The sequence below is a fragment of the Dermacentor silvarum genome, chromosome 2 (assembly GCF_013339745.2).
Source record: "Dermacentor silvarum isolate Dsil-2018 chromosome 2, BIME_Dsil_1.4, whole genome shotgun sequence".
Lineage (NCBI taxonomy): Eukaryota > Metazoa > Arthropoda > Arachnida > Ixodida > Ixodidae > Dermacentor > Dermacentor silvarum.
The window spans coordinates 56,683,069-56,695,082 of record NC_051155.1 but is presented as its reverse complement, the minus strand read 5'-3'; the positions used below and the strand labels follow the sequence as shown (position 1 = coordinate 56,695,082).

At 43.6% G+C, this 12,014-nt stretch overlaps 1 protein-coding gene across 1 annotated transcript; it reads left to right on the top strand.

The window, feature by feature from the left end:
- Nucleotides 1-301: 301 nt before the first annotated feature.
- On the top strand, nt 302-11,812 carry LOC119441500 (GATOR complex protein Iml1-like). Its single transcript, XM_037706121.2, has 8 exons — nt 302-563; nt 1,201-1,268; nt 2,363-2,437; nt 3,478-3,610; nt 7,099-7,201; nt 8,471-8,593; nt 9,492-9,652; nt 11,561-11,812. The coding sequence occupies exons 1-8, from the start codon at nt 357-359 to the stop codon at nt 11,795-11,797; spliced, it is 1,107 nt and encodes a 368-aa protein (XP_037562049.1). The 5' UTR covers nt 302-356; the 3' UTR covers nt 11,798-11,812.
- Nucleotides 11,813-12,014: the final 202 nt, after the last annotated feature.

Sequence of the window (12,014 nt, the reverse complement as noted above, 5' to 3'; positions counted from 1 at the left end):
ATTATAGTCGGCATGCAGTTCTGAATATGGCATGTGCCTTCCAAGGCTTGTACTCATGAAGAAAACGGTGTTACATTAGTGCTGATGCAATATCGGTACATAACGAATCAAGCAGTTACCTTCGGTATCACAACCCCAATGCCTTTCAACTTGGTGTAGATACCACAATGTACAAAATTTAGGGTGGTGTAATTTGACCCTCATCAACTCTGGATCCTCTCATGCACATTCTGAATGCTGCTTGTGCGTCTTCCAGACTGCTGAATTATGCCTTCTCTGTTAAATTCACTTTCATCTCACTCTTTGTTCCTGAACTGCAGTCCGTTGGGGCCTGGGTACGAGCTTCAGGAGGCCCTATGCGTTTGAGCATCAGCCACCAGGGGTCGCCGCTAACGACATCTCCACAGTCGGGCCCTGTGTCCGCAATCACAGCTAGTACATTCCGTGACAGAGTGTCCAGCAACCGCATTCACGACCGGCCGCGCAGCCTCCACACGGAGCACCTCCGTGCTGACGTGATGCCTGTTGGCAAGATGACACCAGCCACGGACTCTGACAGCAAGGTGAGGCTCACTTTTCATCACACACAAGCAAAACGTGCCACCTTGATTAGCAGTGTGTCATAGCACAATGTGATCGTTGTGTTGGCTATCATCATGCTTTAATGGCAGAAGCAGTCACCCTGAAAAGAAAGCTGTTTGTTCCCACCCACAATTAAAGTTCCGGATTACCAATATTAGCTATTGTGCTGGTGGTGTGCTATGGTGCATCTTCATGCCACCGTTTTTCTCATCACGCTATTGTTCCATTGTCATATTTATTGTGCTCATGTCATTGTTATCATCATCATGCCATAATTGTCCTTGTCATTATCATGCCAGCTATCATTGTTTTGTGTGGGACTTAAGGATTTCCTTTGGCTAACCCGCTGCAATATTTTTTGCTTTTCTGTATCTTATGATGACGTTAGGGCTTCGTTCTTCAATCACATGTTACGTTTTATCTTTGCATTAATCTTAATTTTTTTATTTAGATTACAGTGCTGTGTAATTCTCATTTGTATTCTGTCCTATCTAACACTTTATGCTTACTTAGAAAAATAATGTTGGGCCTATTGAAAAAAAATTAATGAGTCCAGATTCTTTTTTTTTTTTTTCAATGGTTCTGGATTGCTTTTTCAAATGTTGAACACTCTTTCAGAAGGATGGGTCCAACTCCTCCCTGGAAGCCACACCAGAGTCAGTTGCCGGAGAATGCTCAGAGGACAAGTACACCTTTTTTTTTCCATAATCATTGTCTTGTCTTCCACACGCGTCTTTCCGGTTTCCGCATGTTTCGGCATTGCATGAGTTGTGCTAGGATGTTACTTACTAGATGTGCTAGGAGTCCCTAAGATGCAGACACACACAGTGAAACAAGGTACAGTACAGCTGCTGTCTGGCCCTGTATGTGAGCATTAAGAAATTTATTGTACTGTTGCGAACCTGTAAACAAAGACCTTTTCTTTTCAAAACTGCATTCTGTCTAACTAAAGGACGGTGCTTACTATTCAGAATTGAAGATTAATAAATTATCCTCTAGATTCACTACTTAGCTTTTCTTATTTTTCACAGATGGGATTGTGAAAAGACAATAGGTGCTTGTAATTCTGGATTACTTAGAATTTGCATTAGTGTATTAGCAACAGTTACCAATTGATTAAAATGTCCATTCCTTCAAGTGGCAGGTGCCACTTGTTCACTGCTACCCGTTCTGCAGGTCGTGTAGTGGCTAACATTTACAGCCACTCATAGAAGTTTTTGGAGCCCAGAAGCCGTTAAAAGGCTTAACTTCCTTACAGCCTGAGCAAGTATCTATAAATTTAGAGGTGCAGTGCGCACTTCTGTGTGCAGCCAACACAGTGCCTTTCATAGTATCAGATTGCGTGCCTGTGTTGCAAGGCCTCTGCTTTTCGCAAACTCTCCATGTTCCAAAAATTCTAGTAGGTACTTGTACAGGAATGGGCTCAAACAATTAGTGCCACTGCATAAGTTGTTTACAAAGCTGTTAAGCAAATTTGTAGAAAGAGAAAATGATATGGCACAATTGCTGCATGATTGAGTGCTAGTCTAACAGTAATCCAATCTTAAAAAACTAACTGGGCTTAGCTGATAAACTAAAAACATGCTCAATGGCTTAATGTTATGGCTTGCGTCATGGCGGGCAGCTCTTTCTTTCTTTCTTTCTTTTGGCTGCAGGGAGAGGGAGGGACTGCTTGTTTCATAACTTCAGGGCTCACTTCTCTTGAGTACAAATTGTATTGTATCTTAAACAGGTAACGTAGCACGTTACTAATATTTGCATTTATTCATTCCTATTTCAGACCCCATGTCGAAGTGAAATGCTTGACTGTGGTAACACCTCCTTCTGAAATTGTGGAAGCAATGAAAAATCCCAGGTAGTTATACTTAGGTTTCTTTTGCGTCTACTGCTTTGCTTCTATTGCTTCTATTATACTGCTTCTATTCTTTTTTATTCTTTTTTTCTTGTTTGCTCTTAAAGTTTCGAGCTCACTGTGGTATGCCAGCTGATTTACATTGACCTTTCAGCAACATTTTGGTAAACCTAATATTAGTAAATCTATAAATGTACTAGTCTAATTAGTGCATTATTTGATTTCTGAGGCCAAGTGCAATGTTTAGAACTGTTACTCACAAGGCCTTTTATCCAGCCTACCAATTCAAGCAAACGTCTAAACTTGGCCTTTCGTCACAGTGCCAACCTTATCCTTTGCTGCTGGTGATCTAACAAATTGCGTAGTGATATTGCTAATGTTTTCATGATGTCTGCAGCAGAAGCTGAACCTCTATAGCAGAACTCTATAGCAGAACCTCTATAGCAGAACCTCTATAGTGTCTAGGCTAGTGAGGTAGGTAAGGTTAAGCATGCAGAATTGAAACGGGCTGGTGTGCATAGCACTGGGTGTCTGTGAGGGTTTAGCCACACTTCAAAGCTAGAGTGATCACTGAAGAAATGCCCCAGCCAGCTGAGAGCATGCAAGAAAGTTTTGCTGCCTCAAATGCTTGCAGCGCAGCTATCAGTGTACTTTTTTGCAAGAAATCCTTGCAAGAGAGAGCTTTATTTGGTTAGTGTATTAACGCTGCCATTATGTCGACATACCTGTAGTGCCAGAAAGGCTCTGAAGCAACAATAAAACACAAAGCAATATCTTCACAAGAAAAGCTAGTGGTAGTTTGTAATTGCTATGATAGGGCACTCCCACCTATGTTTTGACAACCCATTACTTGACAGCTTCAAAAATACAAGCTTACCATATTGTGGAAACTTCTTTCAGAGTTTTAGTACATAGCTAAGTCTTGCCAACAGACACTTTGATGAAATCCCGGTGTGCAATGTTTTAGTGCAATTTTTAATGCAGATTGTGTGAAATCATACCTGTATGGGCCTGACGCAAGCATTCTGTTCTGGCACATATAGTGATGGCATCTGCTTCCTGCCCAAGCAAGGTGGCATCCCTCAAAACTCTTTCATTAGTGTCGAAGCTACGGCATGGGTTCGAGACCACGTGGAAGGCATACACTCCGACCACGATGCCATCCAACTGCTTCAGGTAACAGCACGCATTTCTGATAAAGTGAGCATCGCTAGCATTAGTGAATTAGAGCATGGTAAACTATGGACGGAAAGCTTAGCTAACCACTACACCTCCCCATGCACAGTTGTCTAGCTTCTTGCACCTCCAGGTGGCAGAGCATATCCCTTCTGCATATCGCGAAAACATACCCCTTCACCCGGCATATTTTCTTAGCTATGAACCGCTTTCTAACCTGAAAACAGTCTTAAAATTCTTCAGTGAAACAGACACCCTGAAAATCATTTGGCCAGATAATTTTTAGCATGTGATAATAGCCCGCTAGTGTCACTGCTATATTTGTTACATCATACGTTTTTAACGAAACCCAATTGCCATAGCCCACATCACTAACTAGTCAATGTCATTATTTTAGTATCTACAGTTAAACCTGCTTATAACGAACCTCCATATAACGAAGTTTTTCTATTCCCCACCGTTACTCCATATAAGCACATGTATTTGAGACCTCTACGTAGCGCAGTGGCAGCGGGAGACCCCCTCGAAATAACGAATTTTCCCCGCCGACAACCTAGAGATTTCGGCCAAAATTTTGTCATTATTGCACGAGCATCAACCGAAAGCACCTTCGCGCGCCAAGCGCGATGCCGCGAAGCGGCGGCGTCGTGCTTGACACGCTCGAATTCACGGCGACTGCGAGGCGAGAGCGCGCCTGCATCCCTCGACCTGGCGATCTTGCCGCCGCGGCCGTGACCTTTCCCCTCCCTTCATTGAAACCTGATCCCACCACTTGCTGCAGCTGGCCTAGCCCGCCAAGCCGGCACTCTCCTTTTCCAGTTGATGTTGCCAAATAAAAAAACGTTCTTTTTTTTTTTTTCTTTTTTTCAACGCGCTGGCAGCGTCACTCTTTGGTTACTGTGCAAGTCTCTGCACTTCACTTCACTAACCTGACATTAGGTGACACTATAGGGTCGTTTATAGTCCGAAGTAACGCGAGCGCGTACGCACTCTACGTCATGTGGCGAAAACGACGTAACCGGCGGCTTTCGACGCGCCCCGACGGACCCGGTGCCAAATTGGCTCCTGACCCATTAGCAGCGCGTTGGTGTGCCGACTGCGCCGACCCACAATGCCCTTTCACGTGAAGAAATAAAGGCGCCCACGCCACTTCGCCGATGGTCACAGACAGCCGTTCAAAGCGGCGCGCGGGCTTGGGATCGTTCTGCGCATGCTCCGAAGAAAACGGCCGACGGCGCACGCGTCGGAGTATAGAGGAGATGGTGTTTCGGCTGGTGTAGCACAACTGGCGTAGCGTGACTGGCCGCAAACGAAGCTGGCCCGAGCGCCGATAACGTCGGACTGTGAACGGGCCTTATACAATGCTATGACGTCATCGGTAAGCGGTAAGAATCGAGTAAATACGGTAAGCGTTTCTTTTTCGAATTTTCGTGATGAAACTACATATAACGAAATCCTCTTTATAATGAAGTTTTTCGGGAATTTGTCAATTTCGTTATATCCAGGTTTAATTGTATATGTTTTATGCGATTTACAGCGACAGTTTTAGGCCCTTTTACAGCCATGTCACATCTGCCTTGGGGAATTCATTGTCCACGTCATTTATAGCTCATTGATAACAGTACCATTTGTCATGGCGCTCTTTGGCCATACCCCTGGCCCTTGTGCCATAAAACACCACACATCATCAGGAATATCAAGCATATGGATTTTCTCGGCACCATAATAGCCAGCAGGCTTAGCGTGAGCATGATCCTTGTTTTGTTGAGCTTTCCCATTCGGGCTTCTGCAAGAACTGCACTGCTAGCTATATAAAAAGCAGATGCCAACACCATCTGCTTGACTGATACCTCACTCTTGTTGCCACACTCCTACTAAGCAACCACGGTTGAGTTCACGCTCGAGGACACAAGAGACGGCAACAGTGCTAAAAAATAAAGCATTTATTACATTTGCTGCTAAGACTTCGAGCCGGTCAGCTAGCTATTAAAAACACCACCAAGGGATTCCTTGAAAAGGACACACTCAATGAAGAGGGTTTTCCAGCTTTCCAGCTGGGGATACAGTGGCAGCTGTGACTGCTGTTTGCCTGCTAATGGGAAGTAGGGACCAGCGATAGCACATAACTTCAAGCATGCCACTTAGTATGAAAGGGGCACCGCAAGGTCAACAGGATTCTATATTCCTAGCCAGGTTGCACTGGCAACACTGGCACGTCCCGTACTTGGGCCATGGAAAAAATCTTTGCCTTCTCTCTCCTCCCACATCTTGCTCGCTTGGTTGTTGGTTAGCTTGCATGACACGAATAGAGGAAGTTAAGCCCCAAAAGTTGACAAGCTATCCGCGAATAGAGGAAGTTAAGCCCAAAAAGTTGACAAGCTATCTACTGAAATTCTTTACCTCTTTCCTAGCTACCCCATATAAGGTAGCTGACTTGTTCTAGATTGTATTTATTTATGTATTTATTTATCTATTTATTTATTTATTTTACCCTCAAGCACACAGAGCTTTACAGAGGGGAATGGGGTACATAAATAATAAACAAAATACCAAATGTAAGAATATGTGCAATACTAATAACATCTACAATACACAGGACGAGACAATTTTAGGCTAATACAACAAAAAGTAGGAATGAAGATAGAATACAAAGAACCGCGTTTAAAAAAAAAACGCACACACACTTCATGCGTCATAAAATAAATAATTTTATATGGTTGCACAAAATAGATTGTGGTCCGAAATGGAAACGATATAGGAGAGAAGGTGGTTCCAGTCACTGGACGCATGTGGGACGAAAGAATAAAAAAGAGTGTTAGTGTGGCAAGTAGTAACGTGTACCTTATGGTGGTGATCTAAGTGGTCAGAACGATAAGATGGGGTCGGAAAGAACTGGGTTTTCAAAACTGGATGATGGTATATCTTACGGAAAAGTGTAAGGCGATATGCTTTGCAACATGAAACAAGTGACTGCAAGCAAAGGGTGCGTTTCATCGACGTGATACTGCTAGTGCGATTGTAGTTGGATAATATAAAACGTACTGTGTTATTCTGTATCATTTCAAGAGAAAAGGTAAGCGCGATTGAAAGGGGTCCCAAATGGAGCATGCGTATTCAAGTTTTGACCGCACTAGTGTTTTATACATTGTTAGTTCCACACTTGCAGGAGCTCTACTAAAGTTACGTCGTAGGTACTGCTTACGGTTACCATTGTTAATAACATGGTTAATGTGATGTTTCCAGCTTAGATCAGATGTGATATGAATTTCCAAGTATTTATAAGAACTAACAGATTCTAGAGTAGCGCTATTTAGGGTATAGGTAGCAGAGGGTCCGTTAGTGCGTGAAAGACACAAAACTTTGAATTTATTAGTGTTAAGTTCCATGTGCCAAGTTCTGCACCAATGAGCAATATTAGAGGTATAGCTTGTACTTGGGTAAGGAAAGGCAATGCCTGTTAGCTGAACACTTGCCCTTTGTCCCCGCAGAAACTGGTAGAAGAGTCCTACATTTGCCATGCATCTGGAGATGTAAACCATCCGTTCATCAATGGCTTTTACATTTACTCTTTCCCGGACAAGAATACCAAAGGTCAGGATGCAAAACATTGTCTCATTCGTACACCTTCTATTTAAACTTGCGCAGCTGCCTTCTGCATTTTTTTTTTTTTTGCAGTCTTGCCACTTCTATTCATTTCTGCATTTGTTTTTGGATCCACATTTCAATTTAATAAGGTTGTATTACAGGCTTATCATGCTGTGAGGTCACCAAGACGTTTTGCAAAATGTTATCCAAAATAAGTTTATACAGTGGAATCTCATTGATACTATCTTCACAGGAACCGGAAAATACAATGGGTCATCCAACAATCGTACTATTATCCAAAGCAAGCTAAAAAGTCTGAGAATAGGCATACTCGGTGATGGAACTCTATAGCAAAGGTTTGAGTGGCGTGGAATGATAGTGCTCCGTATAACACGTTATGCAGAGCAGTATCACTCGACACCACGCGAACCGTAGCCAATGCACTTTTATTCAGCAACATTGAAATAGCTCGACAGTTTGCGCTGAACTTTCTTCATTTCAGTATCCGTTAAAAAAAGTTATTCTGGAAGTTAAAAATCAAGCCGCCGTTTCCTCACTCATCTGAGCACCGGCACACCGCCAGTCAGTGTGCCCGCGCTGCCGCAGCAGCGTTTTCACCGCCGGTGGCAGTGCCGTGTGGGTTCTTCTTTCAGCGTGGCTGGGGCTCGGCACATTGTTTGTGGGTCGGTGGAATGCTGTTTAAGGTAATACAGTGGAATATAAAGTTATGACATTTAGAAATGTGAGTAAAAGCCCACTTTTGCAGTCTTATTATGCACTTTCAGATGAAAACGCGTTCGCAATAGCCGCATAAAAATACATTGCTGCTATGGGATGTTTCCCGGAAAAAGAAAGAGAAACATTATTCCTGAAGACGTATTATGCAGAATCGTATAAGCGAAATTCCACTGTACGTATTATTCCTGAAGACGCATTATGCAGAATCGTATCAACGAGATTCCACTGTACATTAATAACGTTGCTCTGAGTATCTGTGGGTATGTACCTTCATGTCATTGGCACAACATAATGAATTGTTTGCTCTTGTGGGTAAATAAACATGCTACATAATTGCATTTTGACCAAGAAGCAGCAAATATAAAGCAACTGCGCATTGATATTTTGTTATTCATTTGAAGTTATCTTTCATAGCACATTTTTTTAATTCGTTGTCCCCCACTTTTTCTGCCCCTCTTGTCAGTGAGAGGCCTGGCAGAATCTGAAAAATAATGGCAATGACTGAATATTCTGAACACATATCTTTGCTGGTTTCAGAAAATTATGAGGTAGATCTGGATGCTTACCAACACGAGTGGATCGAAGTGGAGCTGCTGCCTCAGAATGAACACAGTGGAAGTGCAGGCGAGCTGGACAGCACCGAAATTGATATTGGCAAAAGTGAGAAAAACCTTCTTCCGTGTTTCCAGTATCCACAACCCAACTTATGTACTATTACAGCTCTGTTTTTCTGGTACATCAGTTCTTTTCGTGGGAGTTTGTCTGTTTGAGACTACTATGCACCTTGTGCTCTGACCCACAGCAATGTAATTTACCGTACCAAGGACAAAGTTGCAGGTTTCAAGCTTTGGCTCAGGCAGAAGCCTGGGCTTTTGCCATGGCCAGACGACCTCATGACACAAAAAATGTGCGTTTTAATCTTTACAGACAAAATGTATTTTATCCGAACATCCTTTCATAATGGAATGCTTCATTTCTTGAAACATTCCCCACCATCATTTCCTCACCGCCATCATTACTGCTGCTTATTTTATTCTGTCAAAGCTTTTTGTCAAAATTGCCATGTACCATCTTTCTTTTTAATCAGGGGAAATGTATAATTGTTAAATGTCATTGTTTGTTGGCTTCTTATGATATGATTAATAATAATTGGGCCCCTTGGCTCCCTTTCTTCTCGTTCATATACACACACACACTCACACACGCACGCACGTGCACACACACACACACACATGCACTTTCATTCAGTTACATTGCATCATATGCAACGTGTGAGCAGATGTACTTTGCATCGAGTGCTCAAGATGAAAAATTATTCACAGACAGCTAAAGATCAGCTTTTGTGTTTAACATTTCTCTTCTTTAGGTCAACTCATGCTGTGGATACAGAAAGATTTATTCTTTATTAATGACTAAGTCATAACTTTGTTTGACACATGAACTTTACTTCGTATAGCTGTCTAATAATTTGCAATCACAATCGATGCTTCACCTTTCGGAGGAAACTGCAACATTTTCTTTGCTGTTACATGCTCTGCTGCTTGCCTGCCTGATACAGAGCTGGAGTTCCGGAATGTCAATGTCGACATCGATGTTGGTGGTCGCAGTGACCGGCCTGAATGGGGTCAGGCACAGTACCACACCATATTCCAGCCAGGAGAAGCATTCGAGATCATTGTTGAGTGGATGGTTGCTACCGGTTACATAATTGCTGATCTGGTGAGTCAAACTTTTTTTTTTTCTTGAATCATATAACCAGCGCAACTGAAACGAGATGCAGAGGGAAGACGCATACACCACAAACACAGGTGGTGTTATGGGTCGATATGAGTTGAGCATATAACTACCAGCTAACCCGCTTAACAGCATTACAAACATTTTTGTAGCGTTAGCTACACTGGCCTAGCCAAGCCCGTTTCGCACGGCACATCAAGAGCCGTGCTGCGCATACGCAAGGATCAGTGATGTCACACGGCTTGCGCACCGGAGCCACCGGAGCCGGCACCTCTCGCGCACTCCGCCGCCGCCGGTCTGCGCATTCCAGAGGAGTGACGTTGTAGCCGTGGTAGACGCACTGGCGCCGGCGCGCGCTCGCTGTGCAGTCGCCGTCTGACACTGCGCTGGAGCCGCTGCGCTTCTGACTGGCGTTTGCCAGTGTGGTATAGCCATGGAGAAGGAGAGCGCAAATGCTGCTCAACAGCGCAGAAGAACGGAGAAGCTTGACTGATCGGATCCCGAAGTAGTTGCCTGGCAATTAGCGGTTGAGCATAGTAGACAACCAGGAAAGCTAAGAATAATCAGCTGAACCTTTGCTAACGCTACGTATATCCTGGCATAGCCGAGCTAAGCCACTGCAACTTTTTTTGTTGCAGAAGTCTCGCTAAGATGCCATTTTATAACAAGAGGGCATGAAATGCTGATAGTTTCAGTAGTGGGAAGCTGGCTTCATGCTATATATGTTGCAAGTTAGATTTGATGCAACAATGACTACCTGCACAAATTTTTTTTTCCCCGTTCGTGTTATCTTCGTGGCACTGACAAGATGGCAATGCAACTCTTGTGCCAAAACATAGTAATTAATTATCATGCTTAATTTTGTCATAGTTTGCTTATTCCCCCTTTCTTTATATACTTTAACCAAACATCACAGTAGAAAGGGCCTTGACTCAAGGACTCCCATCTGTATATTTTCGCTTGTGGACCACTTGCTGCTGAAACTAATAGACAAGATCTGATTTGAACTCTGCATTACATTAAAGAGTTTTCTCTCTCTGATTTGAGCTATTTGCTGTGGCAGGCTGCCTCTTATCCACTTTTCTCACAGTTTTAAATGCTATTATGTTATCTGCACAGTAATTCAGAACTTGGCATAACCTTCTTTACTAGTGATCCACTGAATTGCCAAAAGACATTTCCGTTATGACTTACAGCAAATACCACTGTGTAGCTGCCATGTAGGAAAGCGTCCACAGCTGGAGCTAGAAATTTAAATGTTTATTACACTAACCCCTAACCATTTAGTTCAGAGGGAGGTGCTTCAAGTGGCTATTCGCACATGCCCTGGTGCATTACGGCACACACGACATTGCTTTCAGAACTTTCAGTGCCCTCCCCTAGAGCAATAGGTTTCTGGTGTCTCCGCCGAAAGATCCTCTCTGTCCCAACCCCTTTAGCTCTCATAACAATGCTTCCCAAACCCTCACACTTACCTGAAAATACCATCCAACACCACATAGAACAGCGCCATGGTAGCTCATACCTGCTGGACTTGTTGGACCAATCCTAACATGCCGTCATCCACGTTACCTCATCCGTTCCTCCTAACCCCTTCCGCACCCCTCCTTTGTGCGAGCTGAACATATCTGTGCCAGAAAGCCCGAATTAGGCTTTGGAGTAGACTGTAGCCACTGGTGCGTCATATTCACCTTGTTCTAGTCATCACCGGGCTTCTCTGTCACTGATACCTTCCTGATTATTGGCATCATGGCATAGACAACACGGACAAATTGTCATTTGAAACAAAAATATCCCTTTCTCATATGCCCATTGCCCATCTTGTGCTAATGGCCCAATTTTCTCCTCCTGCCAGAGTCAGTGACGTTTACCGCTTGGCTTCTGTGCACGCAGGTGCTGGGCTGGGCACGCAAAGCAAACAGCCAAGGACTGCAGTTAGTACCCATTCCGAGTGACCCATTTGTGTTGCCTGAGTCACCCAAATCTGACCCCCTGCGGGGTGCCATCTTTATGCCACTGCACATTGGCGTCCTTGACAATCCTGCCTCCCAGCTGCTACGAGGCGAGTATCTGGCAAAGCACTCACCATTATGTCCCAGTATTTGGGAACCACAGGATGTAGATAGATAAGAAGATGCGTGTGTTTCATCAGCTTGGTAGACAGCTAGTTGGTTAAATCAGAGTATGGTCAAATGAAATGTGAGAGACAGGAAGCGCTTCTGTACCACGCATGAGATGTCAGCTAGATCATCAGAACAAGAACAGACATGCACACGTGCACCCTCCTAGCTGTGAAAGTCTTCCGAGCACGAAATGCAAGGAAACGTTAAATTAAGTAAGAATGTAG